Source organism: Sebastes fasciatus, chromosome 5, assembly GCF_043250625.1.
Source record: "Sebastes fasciatus isolate fSebFas1 chromosome 5, fSebFas1.pri, whole genome shotgun sequence".
Taxonomy (NCBI): Eukaryota; Metazoa; Chordata; class Actinopteri; order Perciformes; family Sebastidae; genus Sebastes; species Sebastes fasciatus.
The window spans coordinates 10,090,510-10,113,487 of record NC_133799.1 but is presented as its reverse complement, the minus strand read 5'-3'; the positions used below and the strand labels follow the sequence as shown (position 1 = coordinate 10,113,487).

At 40.8% G+C, this 22,978-nt stretch overlaps 1 protein-coding gene across 2 annotated transcripts in view; it reads left to right on the top strand.

Annotated features, from left to right (window-relative positions):
- Positions 1 to 22,978, top strand: part of col24a1 (collagen type XXIV alpha 1 chain) — a 98,837-nt gene that overhangs the window by 60,989 nt on the left and 14,870 nt on the right. For both annotated transcript variants that reach the window (XM_074634986.1, XM_074634987.1), the window contains exons 26-44: positions 951 to 1,004; positions 3,222 to 3,275; positions 3,884 to 3,937; positions 6,716 to 6,769; positions 6,882 to 6,926; positions 8,358 to 8,402; positions 11,269 to 11,322; positions 12,288 to 12,341; positions 12,468 to 12,521; positions 12,800 to 12,853; positions 14,482 to 14,535; positions 15,008 to 15,115; positions 15,932 to 15,985; positions 16,406 to 16,513; positions 18,045 to 18,098; positions 20,413 to 20,466; positions 20,611 to 20,667; positions 21,661 to 21,714; positions 22,869 to 22,922. In XM_074634986.1, coding sequence (XP_074491087.1) covers positions 951 to 1,004; positions 3,222 to 3,275; positions 3,884 to 3,937; positions 6,716 to 6,769; positions 6,882 to 6,926; positions 8,358 to 8,402; positions 11,269 to 11,322; positions 12,288 to 12,341; positions 12,468 to 12,521; positions 12,800 to 12,853; positions 14,482 to 14,535; positions 15,008 to 15,115; positions 15,932 to 15,985; positions 16,406 to 16,513; positions 18,045 to 18,098; positions 20,413 to 20,466; positions 20,611 to 20,667; positions 21,661 to 21,714; positions 22,869 to 22,922 — 1,119 coding nt within the window. The remainder of the gene's footprint in view (positions 1 to 950; positions 1,005 to 3,221; positions 3,276 to 3,883; positions 3,938 to 6,715; positions 6,770 to 6,881; positions 6,927 to 8,357; positions 8,403 to 11,268; positions 11,323 to 12,287; positions 12,342 to 12,467; positions 12,522 to 12,799; positions 12,854 to 14,481; positions 14,536 to 15,007; positions 15,116 to 15,931; positions 15,986 to 16,405; positions 16,514 to 18,044; positions 18,099 to 20,412; positions 20,467 to 20,610; positions 20,668 to 21,660; positions 21,715 to 22,868; positions 22,923 to 22,978) is intronic.

Sequence of the window (22,978 nt, the reverse complement as noted above, 5' to 3'; positions counted from 1 at the left end):
AAAAGTTGATTTGTTCCTGATTAATGTCATTAGACACGTGCTGTGCTGACATATACAGTATATACTACTGCATATGCAGTCATAAAACATGTGAAAGGGATAGCACCACACAGGTGTAAGTCATGTAAAAAATATTCATGATGCAATCTGGAAAGGCCCTGAGGCTTTCCTCATGTTCGGATCCCATTACCTCTCAGCTTAAAATATAATATTTCAAGCGGATCTGCAGCCTTCCTGCTCAAGTGAAATGATCTTACTAGCAATCTGGGTGTTGATTATTGACAGTAGTACCAAAAAAAACGTTTTCTCCATTGTTCCCTCTCTCTTTCTCAACCTGTTGCCCTTTCCTTCCTATCAAGAAGCCCCTTGTGTGTCAGAACATGTTCTTGTGATAGGAAGCTTGTACTCCACCCCCTCTTACGCAAAATCCTCCTCCTGGTTCAGTCAGCACCAGCCATACCCTGACAGCCTACAAATTCCTTCCACATTATATATATATACAGTATTTAATTCAATGTCATCCTTTGGTTTAGACTTTTCTTTCCAACACAGAGCTATTATTTCTAATCTGCTCACCGTTTGATAGAAGTGCAACAAGAACTGGAAGTGTACTTGTACAGTCATGAATTTTACACAGTTCAAGGAGGATCAAAGCATCGCTGACACGAGTGTTGGAGGTTGTTAGAGTGGAGACATAGGCAGCTTTACTGCTCACCCGGAGTTACCTTTGCTTTTAACACACCGTGCCACCAACTGGGTTTCAAAGTACCTGCTCGCTTTATACTCCACTCAACCAGCTGTCAATCTAACCTTTTGCTTTTGAGAAGCTGCTCTCCAGTTTCATGGCTCTTTATTAGGAAAAGTGTATGTGAAGCGGTGCTGGGGTTTTGAGCTTTCAGGTCATAGTTTAATGATCAGCTCTCTTTCTGTCTTACTGTTTTTCCCCCCAGGGCGACCGAGGACCAGCAGGTCCAACGGGTCCAGTCGGGGAGAAGGGGCCGAGGGTAAGAACAGACACTCAGGATATACTGTAGAGCTCTGCCTTTTGTCTGAGAGTTGGTAAACCCAAGAGCCATAGTGTATATATTGAAACAGGATTTTCCAAGAAATCAGCAAAGCTGCAACGGCCTACTAGAGCTCGAATACATTGTTCAGTAAACTAATGTCGGAGGATGATGAATATAAAACTGAACCACTGAGTAATTTTGGCTGTAAGCTTTGGCAGACGTTTCTTAGCTACAAGGTTTATTTCATGGAAATGAAAGCAGACTCAGTCGGCCTAAAAGGTTCCAGACTCCTCGATGTTGTAACTTTTGTAGACACAAATCTTTGCAAAATTCAGCTGTGTCAAATTGGTTTTCCCACAGTGATGCTGAAGATTGGGATGAAAAAAACAAAGACTGTCTTGGATCACTCAATCTGATCTGGTTGACCAAATCAATTGACTAGACCTTGTAGACACTGTATTTGGATCTGTTGAAAGATCTTTCGGTGTTCTCTGTCTGTGATGTCTTTGCAGTCCTAAAATTCTTAAGGCACGGTCACACATGCGCAAATGCAAGCGAGTGACTATCGCCTGCCGTTGAACTTCACGGGAATGCAAATTTATGCGAATTTGTTTCTCAACTGGAAGTGAATGTTTTTTCACCCCTTCGCTTGCATAGAATGGAAGTGAACGGGAGGCGAATGTTGATTTTGTGTGATTATGTGTGACCGTGCCTTTAGTCAGTCCTCTGTTGCTAGGATGAGACCTGTGATAGATCTAAGTATTGAAACTGAAGAAATGGTGTTTGGTGTATCAGTCTGAATTAGATGCTGGTCAGTATCACTCACTCCCAGTTTGTACCTCATTGTGACAGTAAAGGGCTCCAGTGGCACACAGTTTTGTCTCATCTTTGACAGAATTTGCAAACATTTGCTGGTGTTGGAGAATTTTAATGGCAAGTAGAACAGGAAAAGCACATTTGTCCAATCCTAAAGCTGTTTCAAATGCCAGGGTGAGTAAGTTTGTGTCTTATTGAAGATTTTTAGGGACTTCACCAACTCTTCAACACTGAAACAGAAAACAAATACAAACCGATCCCTACACACACCTACGTCAAGCCCAGTAAAGACTGATAAAAATATCTTGCTGGACGAGTGTAGACATTGCTACGGAGAAATTTGCACAAAAAAAGTGACTCATTGTGTTGTTTTGTCTTCCTTAAATCCACACAATCTGTTGAATTTGGGTTTGATAAACGGGTGTATATTTGCAGGTTAATAGCAGGGTAATTCTACCTCATTAGCCCACATACTACTGTGGAAAATCTGTTTGCATGAAAACTATTTTGACAGTATTGATTCCCCATAGAAAAAAAAGGACACGCTGCTATCCAGAGCAGCAGTGTTTCCTCTTCCTCCTGTACTGCTGCATGCGAAAGGCTAGGCTGCCTCCCTCACTGTCCCGGGGCCTTGGATTAACTCCATGTCTGTGGCTTTGGGCCCCAGTCCTGACCTAGCTGGCTAGCATTCTGACTGATTGGCTGGCTGGAAGAGAGGATGACTAATTTGGTGGCTGGCTGGCTGAATAGTTGGATGATTAAATCACTGCTAGTGTGTGTGCATGTTTGACCGAGAAAGAGAGAGAGAGGGTGCTTTGTGACTTATGTAAGGAGTTATGGTGATTTGTGTGAACCAGTGTGTGCTATAAAGATGCCACATTAGTAAGGAGTGGCAGTTTGACTTGTATCACCGCAGATTACAATGATCATCTCCTGAAGTTATGTTTCTGTTTAAAGGCGGTTTGCAGGGGTTAGCGTTTCCTCGGCAATCTCAGCCACTTTTCTTTGATATTGTGGTGGTATTCTTTAATCGATTATTACTGAAAGAGAATGGGTAGTGGGTAGTTCTGTGATGAGAACCACAACACCCAGCTGTCTCTTTTGTTCTAGCGGATCTGGAGCATAAGCTAAGACAACGTAATATGAAACACAGTTCTAAAGAACAGTCCCCATCCTTTCCAGTTACAGATGTCAGCACATTTTACTGCACAGTCTTGCACTGCCCCAGTCATTGTTAAAAGCACTTCCTGTTCCAGTTCCTGAAGCACTAATGCGCATAGTTTTGAATAATGTGTGTAATGGTAACCACTTTTACTACCTATGGCAGATGCCATTAAACAGTGACATGGTTTCTTGTCTACCTGTCGGTGATGTTTGTTATTTCTGTTTTGGTGTAAGGGCTATCCAGGGCTGCCAGGAAGTCCAGGGGACATCGGCATGCAAGGTGTACTTGTAAGTGTCATACCCTCTTATGTAATACCAAATAGTGATTGTTTGCATGTAAATCCATATTTACTGTATGTGTTTGAAAGATAAACTTATTTTCTCTTTGCACACCTCCAGAGACGCACATTGGTTTTTCATTAACTTTCTTTGCGGAGATTTATGTTTTCTTTTCTTTTGCTCCCTCTGCATTTTGGATCGAGTCATACACACATTAGCACTTAATAGACTGAGAAGCTTGGATGCATTGACTCTCATCTTCTCCACTCAGTGTCTTGGCTGGATATTATAAACGCCTAAATTACAAGATTAACTAGGAACTGAATCGGAGGAACGTATTTTCGGTTTTTGTAAACACATAAAATTTAAGGGGCCGATTTGATGTATCAGTTTTCATGTTTCCCACAATTTAGTCTAGACCTGTGTTAACAGTATGTCTTAACTGGCAGATTGTTCAGTAGTTCTGCTGAAAAAGATACATTGAGAGGTTAGTTAATGTAAATATTCTCACTGTTTGTCTAACCGCACTGTGCCAAAGAAACACTATGAAAACCTACCTGAATTACTATGATTTCCAAATCTTTATTCTCACTTTGTCTGTCCTGTTTTTGTCACAGGGTCCACAGGGGCTGAGGGGTGGTACAGGCATCGCTGGGCCGAAGGGCAGGAGGGTAAGAGCAGTCTTTACCTTTATAGTATTAGTCGTACTAATCCTTTGTATGTTGTGTTTGTGAGCCTACTTCAACTGAACAACTCATGAAAACTTCACTTACCAGACCCCTTGGTTGTCTGTTTCGCATCACAGCTCCATTCCCATAAACCAAAGGTTAAAACAATTAAAAGACATGTGTTTGTCCTTGCACTTGGCCCGAGCTCATTTTTTTTAAGGTGCATTTACAACAGTTTCATAAGCCCAATGAATCTCATGGCAATGTCTAATGGATATGGTTTGGTAATACTGGTGAGACATCGTGTGGCTGAGAGGAGAATGACACCTTCAGGTGATGAGGCAAAGATAGATTTATGTTTTTAATTATGCTCAGGCTTCTTCAAAGCTTTACAGAATTTCAACTGAAATCTAGCAGCAGCTGAAGTCCATCAGATCAGAGCAAACAAAGGAGATTTCATCTGGACACATTCATCTTAAATTAGTTGCAACTCACAGAGACTAGACCACAGTTTGTGTGTTTTGCTTTAGGAAGCAAAATTACATAGTTTTTATTCAAGAGCAGCTCAAATGATGGGACAAAATGGGTCTTGGGCCAACTCGGTCAGTCTGCAAATCACAATAATCCTATTATGTTCATGTAAGCCTAAATCCATCGATTGAGTTTGTGCACATTAACAGTTTGGGCCTCCATGGTATAGAGTTATTAGATCTTATTGTGTAAAAATGTAAAACAAACAAAATATTTCTGCTTTATTTTCTGATATGTAAATACACAATTCAAATTTGTATTGAATAATAGAATATAATTTTATTCTCAGTAACAGTATTGTATTTTACCCAGATATATACTGTAGTTCATGAACATTGGCCAAAATACATGGTCAAGAAGCAATGTAGCCTATGTACATTTATGAATATTTATTTTCAGTGCATTCATATTTAGATGTTATCTTGATTATGCTGACTGCGTGTCAGCCAGGTATTATCCATGATAGTCAAAGGTTTTGTACTGTTTTGGAAGGAGTCAGTACGATGTGATAGTACAGAGCTCTAACGTTGGCAACGTCAAGCAGCAGCACATCCTGGAAGGTCCTCTTTTTAACTTTTAATTCTTAGTTTTGCTTTTGATTTACTTGAAATATCTTTCTTAAACTGATAGTTTCCAGTGCCAGACTGCCTAACAGAGCCACATGGCTATAGCTTTCAAATTGAGTCCATTTCAGCGAATGCAAGAAAATGGGCAGGAAACGCTAACAAGCCTATTGAGTGATACACCTACTGAAACAATACCTCTCACACTTCATCACTCATCCATAATTCCCTTTCATTTTGCCAAGCAAAACATATGGCAGTACTTAACAGGCCAGACTTGTGTTGTTTACTGTAATCCATACATGTGTCAGTCTGTGGCTGCATTTCCTGTCTTGCTGAGGTAAGATATAGTTAGCCTAAAATTCTCCCTCCTCCTCATCTGTGGTTCGTTTCCATTGTCATCGTCATGGACTTGTTAAAAATTGCGAAAGCTGATCATTTGAACCAGAGTCACATTTTCCCGCCGCTAGCTTTTATTTTTGGAAAAGATCCCAAAAATGAACACAAATCCTTTCTCAACTCTGAGGTTTGTCGATAAGAGATTTAACCTCAGAATGCAACATAAAAGGAAGCAAAATGAACCTGCTGCTGATCTTATCACTCATTCTTATCATTTCACCCTCTGAGCTACAAAAGAACAAGTCATATCCTGGGAGCTGAATTATCTGGTGTGCACCTGCCCCAGTTGGCACGTAGATCTAAAGCTTTATGTCATCGTGGGAAAACAGTTAGTGCCTCCTCTGAATTATGAGTTGCTCCCCTCATATCTAATGTATCTATCTCTGATTCCTCTTCCCCGTTTTAATGATCACTCACAGTGAAATGCACCTCACCTGCTCCAGAACTATTGTGTAATAATGTGTGTTATTATTACTTGTAGATAAGCTGTTGTTTGAATTGGCTGCCTTTCTGCAGTTAGAAGTTTTGACACACACACATTTTTTATTGTTAAAACTTGCCTGCTTACTGGTCAGACTAACTGGACAATACATGTTAATGACGGTATTGATTTTTTTTTTATTAATACATTTCTCGACTACTTACAGTTAACTAATTGAAAGGAATCAGTGAAACACTGGCAAGGATGGACCACAAGTTGCAGTAGCAATGGTCACTTGGCAGAAATGGTTGCCGAAATGGCCTTTAAATTAAGATTGGAGAGAGATATTAACTGTAGGAAGGAACAAAGGGAGAGAAAGATAAAGCCGGGTTTGTCAGCCTGGAAGCTTAAAGGGAGCAGAGCGATCTGAGAGGGATGGGGGTCTGACTGTAAGCCGGAGGCTCAGACAAAAAAGGGAACTGATAGAGGTAGAGATAAAAAAAAAGAGGTGAGACGAGATGGAAACGACAGATAGGCTGAAAGTGGAAAACTCCTGACAGAGCGGGCAGGAGAGAAAAGGGGGAGGGTCTCTGGTTGTATTTACAGATCTCTATCTGTCACCCTACCTGTGTGGTGGTGCTACAATGCTGGGAAACCCCTGGAATGTTTGTGGGAGTGGTGGGCTGCGGCATCAGGGCGGAAAACCCCCCAAGTAGCTAAAGAATACAGACTAATTACTTTGTTGTTGGCCTTATTTCAGAGCTAACTATGTCAACTTATGTATGATGCTTTGATGGTAAATGTTTTCCTGTGCTGCTCATTCTTTGTTGAGTGATGAAAGGTGTGTCTCATGTTTCTGTCGCATAGGGGCCCCGGGGTCCAGATGGCCCACTGGGAGAAGCAGGCCCTGAGGGCACCAAGGTAAACATGCACACCACCCGGTGTGAAACATCACCACGACACTGCATGTGAAGATGAGATAAATGTCGTTTCATCCTCATTTGCCTTTCAAAAATGTACTTTTTCTTTTCAGGGTGAAAGGGGTGACATAGGACAAAAAGGAGAGCCAGGATTCATAGTAAGTTTTCTTTAAATTAATATGTCTTTACAGTTGTCTTTCATCCTATACCAACTTATGTCAGAGAAAAGACAGGAAAACGAGCAGTCAATAACATGCTATAAAGTTTATACTCTACTTGTAAGGTACCTGCTGAATGTTATGATGTTGTAAATGTTTTATGTGCAACACATTTCTGGATAACTTCAGCTCTTAAGAAAGGAAAAGGAAATCTATATTTACCCTCATTCATCCGAAGCCAGGAAAAGAATCATTGTCATAAAAAAGACATCATCCCGAAGCATCTCTAAGTCAACACGTGCATCCCTTTTGAAGATGCACATTCGCCTCATGGAAAAGACATTACCGCATCTAGTATAAACCCGGGCCTTCTGTAAAAGCTTGATGAGCCTTTAATCAGTTTTCATTTGCCAAGTGGGCCTTTGTCTTTTCTCCTCTGTATCAGGTTATACCCAAATGCAGTTATTATGTACCGCCGGCAGCTTCTAGAGAGGAAACCTGAGCTGAATCTGCTGAGGAGTAGCAGAATGAACATCAAATCTGTATTTAATTGATCTAGCTGTGTGTAATGCAACCCAGCTTCAGATTTAGCTGTGATGCCGTGTTTTAAATAAAGGGATTTGAAGTGCAATCTCCAACTTTCTAAAAGTGTACAAGTATATCAGCACAGCCATTCTATGTGTTGGCATGCCATGTGCATGCATATACTGTATATGTGTGCTTGTGTGTGTGTATATGTGTGTTTTTAGGTGCTGTTCATTTAGGTTGAGTGTAGTTGATAGAAGAGGATATTTGTAATTGACATATGTCGTCACCGATGTAGAAGTGATACTAATATAATTTTCACATGTGTAAAATTTTTTTGTCACATTAATGTTTATATTTCACAATGGATTATCGAAGGATTGATTTGGCCATATTTTCTGTCTGTCGCAGACAATGCTGCTAAATCGTCCCAATAAAACAACAAAAAACTAAACTAGCATTTTTATCATCGTACTTTAAACAAAACGTTATGTTAAAACGGTTTAGTTTTGGGCCAAATTTATAAGCTGGTGACAGTTCAACTGACATCAAAATCTGTAAAACTGTTATGGATCTGCACTCTTAACAAAGCAATTAACTGTTTTCATAAAACAAGTTAATGTCGGAGCCATAACATCTTTATGTTTTTGTCGTGCTGAATCATTCAAATGTGAAGAAAAATTCCCCAAAAAATAAAATGTAACCACAAAGAACAAGGATACTGATATTGCTGCTCTTTCTTGATGGCCTTAGGGGGAATGTGTAGAGACACATAAAATCGCATCATCATAAATCAGACATGGAAGATTAATACGCTGCATATATTTCTCTCAAAATAAATTAGAAATCATTTGGGTTGATTGAAACTGCATGTTAACCATTCAAATAATGATTTCTCTTGTGAAGGGCAAGGCTGGCAGTCCAGGAGCGAGAGGCCCTCCAGGGAAGAATGTAAGTAATGTTTAACTGAATGCTGACTGCTCAATGTCTCTTTCAGAGCTTTAATTATCCTCCTCGCTTTAGCAAGAAGCATCATTATGGCTACAGCGGACAACACACACTTGTAAAACATTTCCACATCCTCCTTTTCACCTGTAATATATATAATTATAACTTAAAGCGTGTGCACCTATAAAGTCACCCAAGAGGAAGTTGTCATAGTTAAAAGAAGACACTGAGCCGTGTTTCCAGGCTCATAATCAAAACATATGTGCATGTATTCCCCCTTATTCAGCTGGTGGGTGTGAGGTTTTCATTTAACGTGCTGACATCAATTTGTAATGACTCACATTTCCTGCCTCTGTAATTAAGAACTAATGATTGATGATAATTGAATGAAGTGTGTGTGATTTTAGCACTGTTCACAATGCTTTAAGTTTAGATGAGCCATTCACTTGGAACAATTGTTTTATGGTTTTATTGAAAGAATTGTGACAGCATGGAGCTGGACATTGTACAGTTGAAGTCAGTGCTCTCTGGTGGACTAATAATGTAATGCCAAAACGGTTTCTAAATGATCACAAACATATTTGGCATTTATGCGCTGCAAAGTGTTGTTCCTTAACCGCTTACATGTGTGTTGATACCAATATATCTAGCCAATAATAGTCTATGATATCAGCCAGCTGATTTTATTAGTCAGGCTCCACTTTGGATGAGAGTTTAACAACCCCTGATGAATTTGTCTATTCAGCAGCTAAGAATACTATGTAGGGCACTCACACAAAGAAAACAACTAACACTGACTACAGCGTCTTGTTTTAATGCCACACAATATACAGACTTTTGGCAGCTCTGAAGCACCAGTTTGCCGGTTTTAGTATAAAAAAAAAAGATGGATGGTAGATTTACATGCTTTTTACTGCGAAAGGATGAAATAACCGATGTTCCACAGATGGTAGAAACATGCAAACAAAAACAGATCAAAAACAGATTGAAAAGCAGATCCAACTGGGCTGTCTAATAGCGAAGTGATGATCATTATATCCACAGTATGTTTCTTGTAGTGCAGTTTGTTTCATCCATTTATGGAAGGATTTACAAAAGGACAACCCCCGGTCAGAGAAAAGCACCATCACCTGCATCCTCAGCAGGTGTTGGACACAGTTGTTTGGCTTGAGTTATTTTCCACTGACAAATGAGCTGCTTTCCACTTGCTCTAAACATATGTTGGCTTGACATTTGACATTTCAGTGTGGTTTGTGTTGTAATTATTCTTAACAGACACACAAATACACACATAGACGCGTGCAGGCCTGTGCTCTCGCCCTCAGATATAGACATCTGGACATCCGCACATGCACACATGGACATAACGACACACACATACTTGGGACTAGTTGTGACCTGTCCTCAAGTTGCTTGATGTTAAATGAAGAACATCTTCCCCTCCTGGGAACTTGCCTACTATCATCAACCTCACTGCTTTGACAAACATACTGTATGAGATACAGTAGAGGGGGGGGCAGCATTCCTGTTTCCACCTCTGGACTCGTAGCGCCATCTTGTGTCTGATAAAATCTCCCTCAAAATCTATCCTGCATAATTCCTCCCCATTTCTATGTTCTATGTTAAGAATCATGTTGTTATCTGTGATGTCAGAGCCCATTAAGTTCAATGCTGGATTTAATTTTGTAGTTAATGCAGTTGTCAGTGGTTGTTGTCACAAAGCGCTGTATTATACTGTAGTTTCCATAAATCTTCTTGTTTCCCTAAAATCATCATACAAATCACTTTCAGCACAATTACTCTCACTGGTTCTTTATATAATGTGAGCTGTGAGAACATGTCAATGTTTTTCCTGCTCTTTTATTTCCCCTTTTGTTCCATGATTCAACTTCACTCTTTAAAGATCTTATTTACACAGCTTGAGAAATTTAAGATATTTTTTTTTTCTTTTGAGTCATATCCACTTAGTTAATAACACTTATAACAAAGTTATTTGATTGTTAATTATCATGTGTTAGGATGTAGTGTTTCACAGTGTAGTTTGTAAACCACGCCTGCCAGAAGTTATAAGGTTTGATTTGGCCCGCCAGATGTTTCTAGCGGAAAAAATATGAATAATTACGACATTTTTGTGATGTAAAATGCTCATTAAATATGTAGGATCCCTAGTTATTATTCATTTTTCATAATCTGAGGCGGGCAGAGGGGCACTTTGTGCAGGAAGTCCGTTTGGCACAAGTGAGGTAAGAAAAAAATAGAGAGGTAGACACAGTCGCACACAGACAAAAGGCATTTCAATTAAGGGAGCTTGGGATCCTAGTACCAATTTTGTATCGTAACAATACAATGCAAAACAATAAGTGTTTAAATTTCAGTTTTGGCCCTCCAAGGGAAAAAGTTTGGTTGCAAACCAATTCATTCTGCAGCTTATGGTTGATGCTACTGAATTCACTGCTATCTCATCAAACTTTGGCACATTCATCTCAGAGCTTTGCTTTGCAGCTCTCTCGCACGCAAAAGTAATGCCGTCCTCTGTCAATGTTGGACTAAACACTGTTTCAAATTAGGGTGTCTTGTCTAAACTTGGCAACACAATGTTTGGACTACAAAGAGATGTGACATTGCAGGAAAGCCAATCCGTTTGTATTGCATCAAAGAGCTCCTGTGTCCTGTCTGTAGGCATTAGGCAACACTGAAATATTAGACTCAGTCCTCATGTTTGTGGTTACGTTGTTAATGATGATGATGATGATAATGATGAGAAGAGGTCTGCAGCCAAAGCCAAGCTTTCTCATGCTTGTTTTCTGTGATTACACAAATGAATGACTGAAACTACATTTAGCTTATGACTGTGTGTGTGTGTTTTCAGGGTAAACCAGGTAATCCAGGCAGCACCGGGGAGACGGGACCCCACGGTGAGCCAGTAAGTATGCTGTCTTCTGGCACTGATGTGTTTTTTTCAGGGAACTGCAAAAAAAACATGGAATCTATAATGAACCATTATTCTTATTTCGTGAGAAAGAAGCTGTCAGGGTAGGATTTATTTGATAAACACTTCCCTGATGTTGCTCAAACGAAAAATTGAGAGAGCTATTTAGATGTGTCTTTATTTATGGCTTTCTCTCTCTCTGCGTTCCTCGCTCCTTTAAGCCCCATACCTTGCGCTTCCCCTCTTGGATTAGCCTTCAAGTTCTTAATTTTCCTGGAAATCAGCCGACCCCTCAGGGATATCAAGAATGTCAAAACAATCAGATACAAATATTTATTAGGGTAGGAGGTTCCAATAACACTAGAGGCACTGGTTTATGTTATGGGTCTCAGGGCGGCTGTGGCTCAGAGGGTAGAGCAGGTTGTCCACCAATCGGAAGGTCGGTGGTTCGATCCCCGGCTGCTCCGGGTCACATGTCGATGTGTCCTTGAGCAAGACACTTAACCCCAAATTGCTCCCGGAGGCATAGCCATCGGTGTGTGAATGAGTATTTAGATTAAATCCTGATGGGCAAAGTTGGCACCTTAGTAGCCTCTGCCATCAGTGTATGAATGTGTGTGTGAATGGGTGAATACTGACATGTAGTGTAAAGCGCTTTGAGTGGTCGGAAGACTAGAAAAGCGCTATATAAGTCCAAGTCCATTTACCATTTACCATCTTGCCTTTGGCTGGTCTTCAGTTTGACTCCAGGCATTCTCAGTTCTCAGCTTTACCTACTCTACAGATTAAACATTCAACTGTATGAGTTTGTTTTGCCATTATGTGATAGACTTGTATTTTATGCTCTACTGGTGTTTTAATCCACAATTTACTGTATCTAGGAAGTCCAATGATGATATTATTGTATCATTAAGCTTAAGTGTCCTTAAGGCATCTTATGATGGCTTATTTTCTTGCAGGGACCCAAAGGACCTTCTGGAGAGGCTGGACCTGATGGAGAGCAAGGACCTGAAGTACTTTTCATTACATTTGCATTACTATTTATCAATTAATTATTCAGGGTTTTTATGGTGTTGACATTCCTATGTATACAGTACAAATTAAACATGACTCATGCCCTTTGTTGCTCATCATTATAGGGTGGGTCTGGTGCAGAGGGGGAACCAGGTGCCATCGGAGAGCCGGGGTCAAAGGTCAGTGCGACCCTGCCATATCTTTTGCAACCTCCCCTCCCACCCTTGCATAGAAAACATTTGTGAATTATGTGAAGCTTCAGTTCCTACCACCCTCCAGCAATGTGAAAAACCTTGACCTTGACATAACTGTAGCCTGAAACAACAGGTCATTGTCAAGTTCACCACTGTCTCAGCTTCAAGTATCAGTGGTTGGTGTAAGTCCGGGAGTGTGCATGCACATTTGAGTGTGTTTTGACCTCCAGACAGCCCCGTCGTTGTGTTTTGTATCCCTGCAGGGTGAGATTGGGCCTCCAGGAGCTGAAGGGGAGCAGGGACAGGAGGGAATGAGAGTGAGTAACTGCAAACATCCCACTAATCCCTTCCTTCCTTGTGTTTGGGTAAATCTAACCCGGTCGTATATTTACTCCCCCTCATTTTGACGACGACGTCTAATCCCCCGGCCCGAAGAAAAGCAGAGCGATGGAATTGTTTTTGTCTGATGGATTATAAAAATAGCACTCGGACTGCCTGTCTCATCTGAACTGTTCTGTCCACAGAATTAGATTCAACATTCTTTAACAAGGTTGCTCAAACAGACAAGGTTACGTGGTTGTTTCCTTTTACCTTAAAGAGTAACTTAACTACCCTTTCAATTTTTGTTTTGTGCTGACCTCCTGTGGTTCTCACATTAAAGGAACAGTGTGTAACATTTAGGGGAATCTATTGGCCAAAATGTAATATAATATTAAAAGTATGTTTTCTTACCTGAAAAATAAGTATCGCTGTGTTTTCGTTACCTTAGAATGAGCCGTTTATATCTACATATGGAGTGAGTCTTCTTCACGAAGCCGGTAGCCCTGAACGGAAAAATAACTGTGTTAACTTTTCCTGCTTGGGCCGGAGTCGATATAACGTTACTCACTCCGTAGTTAACCCCCGTCACTCCACTCAGCCGCCGGGAAACAAGACACAGGAAACCTCTGTTGGTCTTGATGAGCTGCAGCATTTATTTCTGCAAAAACTGCATTTTCCACTGAACATTCACTTGATATTCTCAAAGCTAAACTAACTCTGTCTTCTGCTCTACCAGCTCACTTGTTTGCTCACAACATCACACACATTCGCCGCCACTCTCTCTCTCTCTCTTGCTTCACCGCACACTTCCCCACGTACACACCCACTCTACGCACTGGCTCTGCTATTCTCCAAATGACCTACACTACTCTTAAAACAGCTCTAGATAGGACCATTTGCATTTTCACGTCAGCCACCGTAGTTCTCGTACATGCTTGGAGAGGTGGCAATCTGCAACCTCACCACTAGATGATGCCAGATGTTACACACTGTTCCTTTAAAGGGACAGTTCTGATTTTTTTGAAGTGGGGTTGTATGAGGTACTTATCCATAGTCAGTGTATTACCTACAGCAGATGGCGGTCAGCATGCCAGCACGGGAGCAAAGTAATGTACTGCTGTGGACGGGGGCAGCAGCAAAACATGTTTTTGAAAACAGCAACGCAGCACGCTTCTGACCACTCCCACCAGTGAAACTGGCTGTAATCAGAAGTGAAACTGCCTTGAAACGTTCAACCAGAGAGGGCAGTGAAAGACTGCTTTTCAGCCTGCTGTTAAGTTAGTTACTCCCTAAATCTTACACAATACCTCATTATGACTCTGCATACATTGATCATCTACAGTGTAATGAGTTGGTTTACCCAAATTATATGAAAACAATGTTTTGTACCTTCAGTGATATCTAGCTGTGCAGATGGTCTTACTTTTATTGTTCCAGGATTTGAGATGTTAACATCAACAGCAACAGCTCTTTCCAGAAACACTGTCTATCTCAAAACCTGGACACAAAACCAAAACTATCTGCCATCACAGAGGAAATAACAATTTGACAGTTCTCACAGTTGATTTGTCACTTTTTACAACAATGAAGAGGTTTTGTAATAAAAATGGTGGTGTGTTTGTAGGGTCTTCCTGGTCCCGCTGGTGAAGACGGTCCTCAAGGAAAAGATGGAGCCAAGGTAAACATAACAAGATCTTGTTTTTGTTAACTTAACTTGATTCCTTTCTAACAACATCAAGCCTTTAGACAAAATGAGTTCTGGATTTGTGTCTAGTGGGGTTCTCCATATGACAACAATAACAGGGAGTTTTCAGTAGACCCTGCTTGCTTTAGATCATCAAAGAGAATAGTTGAGGATTTACAAAAGTTAATTCAAGTCATTTACGGACTATATTACCACAATGCACTAAGAACACCAATCCACTCAATTTCGCTCTAGATTTGAATGGAATATAAAGTGTAATAAAAGAAATGAAAATAAAAATCATTCCTCTAAAGCCCTTTGTCAGCTTCTGAACACCACATGTTGTCTGACCTATTGACCTCTCTCTGTTGGTAATATGAAACATACTAAATTATAACTGAACTGGCTTTCACACTGTTTTCCCTGATTGTCTGCCTCTCTTTCTTTGCGTCTGTCACACCGTCAGGGTGAGCCTGGTGAGCGTGGGCCAATCGGAGAGCCAGGGGACAAAGGAATAGAAGGAGACCCTGGGCCTCTAGGACCACCCGGAGGGCCTGGGAAACAGGGCTTTCGTGTAAGTTTATTTTATGTTTCCAAACTGCCAGATACAACAATTTTAATAAAAACAACTTTGGGGGGCTGTATTGACATTCTGATTGACTCAGAAAAGACACACTTGCACACAGATCTGAATAATGAAGAATGAAGAATTGTGGTAGATTCAGTTTGTTGTAGAACTGCTTCCTCTGTTTTTTTTTACTGTGGTTATTTATGTTAGAGCCGACAAGAGATTGATAGATAATGAGAATACAGCTGAAGAGACGTGTCAAAATAAATCACACCCTTAGAATTTTAATTGCCTGCAACTGACGGAGAAGTTTACAAAAGTGCTCCTAACCAAATAATGCCCTCGTATCCCAGTAGGGGTCAGCCTTCTCTTCAACAAAGCCTTTTTTCTACTGGGGTAGTAAAAAGGTGCAATGTCATAGACTGTGGATGTTTAGCACTTCATGATAGATGTCAGTCAAAGTCTCCTCTAAGTGTTTGTTTTATTTTTGCGATCCAGATCAAGATTTATCTATAGGTGTTTAGGAGCAGGAAGGTCACAGGTGTCAGGAAGGAAGTAAGCTTCAGAGCGCACATAAAAAGCTCTGTGAGAAGGCAGAATTGCCCAGTTTACACTTATGTAAACTGGCATATCTGGTAAAACTTTTGAATGGCATTGTGGACTACAAGCTATTAACCTCTGCACAGAAAATTGCCTGCTGGCTGTAGTATCAGGATCCGCAGGTTGGTGTTTATAAGTCGTCAGGCGCCGTTATCAATGCCTCTGATTATAAAGTACATTTTGAATGTCTGTGGTAATCATTTAATTGGTCTCCTGCTACAGGGGCTCGAAGGAAAACTAGGGTCCCCAGGGAACAGAGGACGAAACGGAAAGAAGGTAAGGACCTTGTTCACCACCATTTTTCCTCTACGGTGTGTTTCCCCACAGTGAAACGGCAGGAAGTGAGAGGACACAATCCAAGGCCCTGTGGCGTTCAAGTGGTTCCAGAGAACTACTGAGTCATCTTGTTACAGCTGCCTGAGCAATCCTTTGGGTCAGATGTAACGATGCTGACTGGAGTTCTGAGTATTTGAATCAATTTGAGTAGAAAACAAGTAACTGCAACCAGATTTAATGACAAATAGCCCTTAGAGCTATGGATTTGTTTTCTTGCTGAAAGACAATACAACAGAATTGATGCTTCCTGCTATCTAAAGAGGTTAAATGCTGACTTTGAATGTAAAGGATAGTCACCATAGTGGCTATTTGTCAGTGTTGCTGTTTCTCATCCCCCAATGACATTCTGTCTCTTTCCAGGGAGAGAGAGGTCCTCCGGGTCTTGTTGGTGAGATCGGCACACGTGGAGAAATCGGACAGCCAGGCGAGGCGGGGTTGAAAGGCGCCAGGGGAACTCGAGGCACACCAGTTAGTTCCCATTCTTCCTTTCTTTCCTCTCACTTAATCCTGTCTCAGAATCAAACTGAATTAGGTTTTCGGTTTGTCCGTCCGTCAGTCCCATTATCGTGAACGCGATATCTCAGGAATGCCCTGAGGGAATTTCTTCAAATTTGGCAGAAACATTCACTTGGACTCAAGGGTGAACTTTTTAAAATGTCATGGTCAAAGATCAGTTTGACCTCACATCTGTCCCATTCTCGTGAACACAATATCTCAGCAATGCTTTGAGACAGTTTCTTCAAATTTGGCACAAGGTCACTGTGACTTCACGAAACATGTTTTGTTTTTGGTTCAGGTTTTTGGGAAATACCAGAAATGGTCCTTTTCGTCTCAGCTTAGCAACTAATTAGCTATTTAGCCTGCAAACGGACATTAGCAGTGCACTTTTCCCGGTGAATGTTTGTTTGGTCACTCGTTCAACAAGGTGCAGGACAAGACGTGTGTCCGTGTTTTTAAGTTGAATAAGGAGGAGACTTTATCAGGAAAGCTAATGTGGGTTGTTGTTCAAAGTTTGTGGCTCTTGTGTCGTGTAGCAGGCTGCCGTCGAATTAATACAAAACTAGGCGGCGCCATCATGAAACAATAAAATATAAATTCCTCCATTTATGTATAATGTAATGTACAGGGAATAGTGAATGTGTGAATGATGCTGTGGCTTCAGACAAACTTTGTTTGAAATTTGAAGTTATAGGGAAAATTTGGCACCTTTTATGTGGATGTCCAATCAGTGTTGAGTCGAGCTTCTGTCCAGCGTTGAGAAACAAGACACAGGAAACTTCTGTTGGTCTTGAGGAGCTGCAGCATTTATTTGTGCACAAACTGCAAACTCTACTGTATATTCACTTGATATCTTCACTGCTAAACTTAAAGTTTTCTCTACTGCGATCACTTTCTCACAAGGGAACAAGGGAGTTCTGTTTTTGAGGGGCATCTAGAGCACATCCTCTGGCTACCCAGAGAAATCCAAGCTGAAATAGCAGCCTGTAGTTCTTCCTTGCATACAACCTCACTGTCAAATGACGGCGCTGGATGCAGGATGAACAACAGATTTTGCAGCAGCGAACTCAGCTTTCAGGGTCAATGCAGCACTCACTGAGGAATTTATTGGTTCAATCGGCTACATTTACCATCTAAACTGATTGGACATCCACATAAAAGGTGCAGAATTTTCCCTTTTAAAAGCAAAGCATCAAATGCTTTTCTTTGTTCCAGGCATGAGAGAGAGCAAGAAAAGACAGGAAAAAGCCAAGAGGAAGGCATCCAGTCTTTTCTTCTTTACAAGGAAAGGCAGCTCCCTTCCCAGTAGAACCACTAAGACCATGTTGTGATAGCTGTGTAGAAAAGATTTATATCCCCGTCATAAAACAACTCCGGGCACAGGATTCAGCTCGCATTTGTGTCTGTTTGAGGCCAATATTATATTTAGCTGAACCAGCAAAACAAAAAAAGCAAAACAAACACTGTCTTATTTTGTGTGGATTTTCTGCATTGCTTCCAGGGTCGACCTGGAGTCATGGGGATAGAAGGGCAACCAGGACTGGCAGGATACACAGTGAGTTTCTCCTACCTTTAAAAAGCCCAATGTACACATACACACAGCACAGTTCTTACTGGATTGTTTAGTAAACCCTGACAGGTCTAAGTTTTGGCTCAGTACATCTCACTATGCTTACATTCATTGTAGTCAGTAATTCAAAGTAGCTGTTCAAGGTTTATCCATCAAACTTAATCCTGTTTCAAAGAACTTCATGCTTAAGATACAGATCTCAACTCAACATAGCTGTTTTCAATCAAGCTTACTCACCTCCTCCGGTAGCCTTGTGCCGTAAGCCTAGCATGTGCTGAAGATATCCTGGGTTTGAGTCTGGTGGAGGACACATCATCCCTGCCATTCTTATATTTCCCATTACTCTTTACTGTTAATTATACAAATATACAAATATAATAACCACAAGAGCAAAGACTTGAGGTGGAATTGATCAACAACAAGCACATTTTTCCTGGCAACTCTACAGTAGGGCATTCACGACTGCATTTTAGTAGACATCAACTACTTCCAAAAAAGTTGAGTGGTTGATGAATCACCCAATAACAATGATCAATTCTCATCAAAAACATCTCAAATATAACCAGTAAAAGGTTAACTAATGTAAGCGGTACCCACTTGGGGATAGGTGATGTATAGATACAGCCACCTAGAATTTCCCCTCCCAACCGACTTCCAGCCGATTGCCAGCTAGTTCCCAGCTAATTCCCAGCCAACTTCCAGCTGCTTTCAGTCCCCTCCCCCACCTTCTACGGTGTCCTGACAGGGATTAGATTCCACTGTAAACACGCTCATTCATTCAATTGCATGGTGTCACCATGAGATGGCGCTTCCTTCAGAAAAACACAACCCACTGAAGTACAGTGAAGGTTTCTTTGTGTAGACCATGGTTTGCACCGCATGTTTCTCAGACTCACAGTAGTTGCTGGAACTTCAAGAATGCTTGCCGCCCCTTAGTTGTCAATAGTTATTATTTACATATTTTTAACTAACAGCATGAATTCTGATTTTCAGTGGTGGAATGTAACTAAGTACATTTACTCAAGTACTGTACTTAAGTACTATTTCGATGTTGTACTTAACTTAATATTTCCATTTTATGCTACTTTACACTTTTACGCAAATATTGTACTTTTTACTCCACTTTATATTTCTATACATATTACATATTTTACAGCTTTAGTTACTAGTAGGGCTGTCCCGATTACCATTTTTTGGGCTTTGAAGCTTCGCTGAGAAACATTCGAAGGTATTCGAAGCTTCGGGGCAGTGACGCTGTCGCACTACTGTACGCACACACACCTCTACACATAACTAACAGTGATATCTGTCTGAGAATAACTAATAATAATTAATGTTGAATATGAATAATGAATAATGTTGTGGGATTATTCCTTATTTCATGTACTATTTGGGGATTAATACATTATTATTACATACTTACATATAAAAAAGGCAAAAAACGAACAATAGAACACTGATTTGAGGTCGACTACCATGGCAACGGTCAAGGCTTCGAAGCTTCGAAGCATTCGTTAGACTAGTTACTAGTTACGTTTATTTATCAAATCTATCAATAATGTAAGCCACCCAGCAGAGCAGTATACTGTTTTCCTGAGAGGCTGTTTACAAATGACCTGCGATCTGATTGGATTAAACCCCCAACAGGAGATAACGTTTGACTGCAGTAACAACGTACACTGTTCCACTCTGTTGATTGTAGTCAACCATTGGGATGAGCAATCACGTTTCTTTCTGCTTCTTGCTCTAGCCGCATGTCTGCTGCTTTAGCGCCCCACACTGCACAGTGTTAAAGTCATGAATGACAACTATGACTTGTCAACAACAACTACCCCCAGCGACCCCAGCTGCATATCTGCTGTAATGCATTGCCATCGCTTTATTTCTGCACCCTGCTAAAACCACAGATGAACGATAAGTCTACAACAATGCACAGTGTCGACTAGTGGACTGTTCTGTGAAACCCCAACTCCACAGCCTGGTCAATGCCAACATCAGTTGGTTTAGCTTGCATAACTTGAACAGGGTACCTCAAGTTCATTTTGTCCCTCTTCATCAATGTGTATGGGTGTGTATGAAGGCTCTCAGATTCCGACGCACTTGACTCAGGTTGCTGAGTGATTTCTAAATCCTGCAGTGACAGAATGTAGACGCTCCTCTACAAAGAGTTGTGTTTATATTAAACAGTTGTGATTAATATGCTGACAGTGGATTTCATGTTTCTCCAAGAAACATGCTGTAGCCAGTAGAAGTATGGCGCAGTTGTTAGCTACAATAATCAGCCTTCTTTTTTTTTAAGGGTCACCCTGGCAAGCCTGGGCCCATTGGACCACCAGGGCCTAAAGGTGAAAAGGTAATATGATACCTGAACTAGTGTTTGAAATTGAATTATGTCAGTGTTGTAGGTTAAATGTACTTCAGTGTGCTTTCCGGTTGCAAAATCTTATGTCTGCAAGTGTGCATGTGTGATTATGTGTGTTTGTTTGCTACATTCCAGGGTTATCCAGGCGAGGACAATAAGACCCCAGGACTCCAAGGGCCCTTAGGTGAACCAGTAGGTCTTGCTTTCCTTTAAACTCTCCTTTCTGATCCCTAACACTTCTCGCTCTGTTTAGTCCAAGTAATTTAAATACCGGATTGACACTGTAAGTAAAAGCTAATCCTGATCAACTCCCGATTTTAACACCAAGTACACACATTCGTGTCCCACCGGATTGACAATAATGTATCAGTGTTTCTGTTCTTAAAGCTGTCATGCATACGGACCCCGATTATCAACCTGTGTGGCTCAGATCTTTTAGTTAGTAAAATGTTTAATAAGGGTATTTACAGTTCAGGGTAAAGCTTAAGCTTAGCTTTGTTTGTGTTCTTATATTCACCCATAATGTTCTATAGTTAAAACTCAAACAGGCTTCATTACTCTGCATTTATATAAAACATTTGTGCCTTTGACAAGGGCAAGAGTTTCAGTGGAGGGCTATTACTCACCCTAAGTTACCTCAAGGATTCTGCACCCAAGAAAACAAAGTCATTCTTAGACTAATATCAAAAGAGGATCAGGACATATCAAAGAGTCTTAGCAGCTTGGGAAAGCTCACAGTTATACAGTACCATGACTCTTTTGCACTTTGAAAAACATTTCTCAGCACTGGACGTGACCACTGAGACAAGCCTACATTATAGCATTAACAATTAGGGTTACTGGAAGTCTAGATAGCAACCTAGGATATGAGTGGTATTGGATTATCAAGTTGGCACAGTATTGCGGTACATAGCATGAGCAATACAATGGTAGCTTGTGTCTTGCTGCAGCCCCGACCAAGATTGGCTGAAAGTATGGTTCAAGGTGAAATTACGCCTTTTCATTTGACTCTAGTAAAGATCCAGACTCATAGGTCACATCTATACAATATGTTTCATGTGTTGGCCTGAGAAGGGACTCAGTGTTTTTAAGTAGCTGCCCAGCTCAATCGAGGCTTTGTGGGTATAAATGAAGGCACGCGCGTACAGTATGTGTGTTCATGTGTGCGCGTCTGTGTCTACCCAGGGGCCCCCAGGAGAACGAGGAGAGCGCGGAGAGCCAGGGGATGAAGGATATCAGGTATAGAGAAAATCATCAAATCAACATCAGACATATCACGCGGTCACCACTACGTGTGCCCGTCTACTTGATTGTTGTTCATACTCTTTTGGCTCCTTTAACCACAGCTCCTCTCAGGTACTGTAAGGGCAGACCACACATGTTGGAGAGGATTACCACATTCCCAGCAATAAGACTGCGGAAATCTGGTGTTTCTGTCGCTTCATGGCTCTCAGGTTTAGGAGTCCTTGCTCTCAAAAAGTTCACATGCACACATTCACAGTGCAAGCCAGTTGGTATGTGGGTTCGGCTGTTATTGGATCTACAAACATGGTCTGTAGCTACAACATTTTAAACAGGCAAATAGAAAAAAATCTATTTGATTTAGCTGATGATAACAATACACTGTTTTGTTGTCTTTTTATCCTTATGGGTTATCCCTGTGTTCCTCAATATATTCTTATTAAGAAGATTATTATATTATTATATAAGAAAGTTACAAAGGATGCAGTTGGTCTCGTATCATCCTTTTTCGAAACTGTAAAATCGTGCCTGACCCTCTCAAGTCCTTGCTTAAAGTCCACTAATATAGAGTGACTTTTACAGTATCCTACTTGTATGCTGAATGACTGTAGAGTTATTTTTAACGCATTGTTCCTAGGACACATTTTAGTCATTATGTATCAGTATCTCATACTATGGCCCAAACTGTTGGGTAACAATTGTGTAACTGCTGGAAGTACAGTGTTGCGAAGAAGCACTAGAGATGATCCAGATCCAACCTAGGTTCATAGTCATAAAAACTAATAGCTAGTTTGGCAGTTGTGTCATCATTCCCCAGACTTCCACTGAATACCCCAATAGGTTATTAAAGTGCAGAATTTATTGATCCTGTTAAGTGAGAGCCACCTGTCATGACATTAAACTTGGCTTAGAAACTAATGTGTATTGTTTTATGCTGTGGAATGTGTAATTAAGTTTATTTATTTTACTGTATGTGGAAATGGTACACATGAGAATAAACATATTGTAACATTGCTTTGGACATGATGTTCTTCCTTTAGTAAAGACATGGGAGTATGACGTGTACATGTCAGGTCTCCTAACTATCATAGCACTGATAAAGGTTGAGAAACAGAGAGAAAACTCTAATTATGTATTAAAATGTGTTTCAGGGCCATGTTGGTACCATTGGATCTCGCGGAGCTGTTGGACCCCAAGGCCCACCAGTAAGTCAGTAAATGTCTGTAGTACACAGAGCTTGACAAAAAAATCTGTCAAGTGC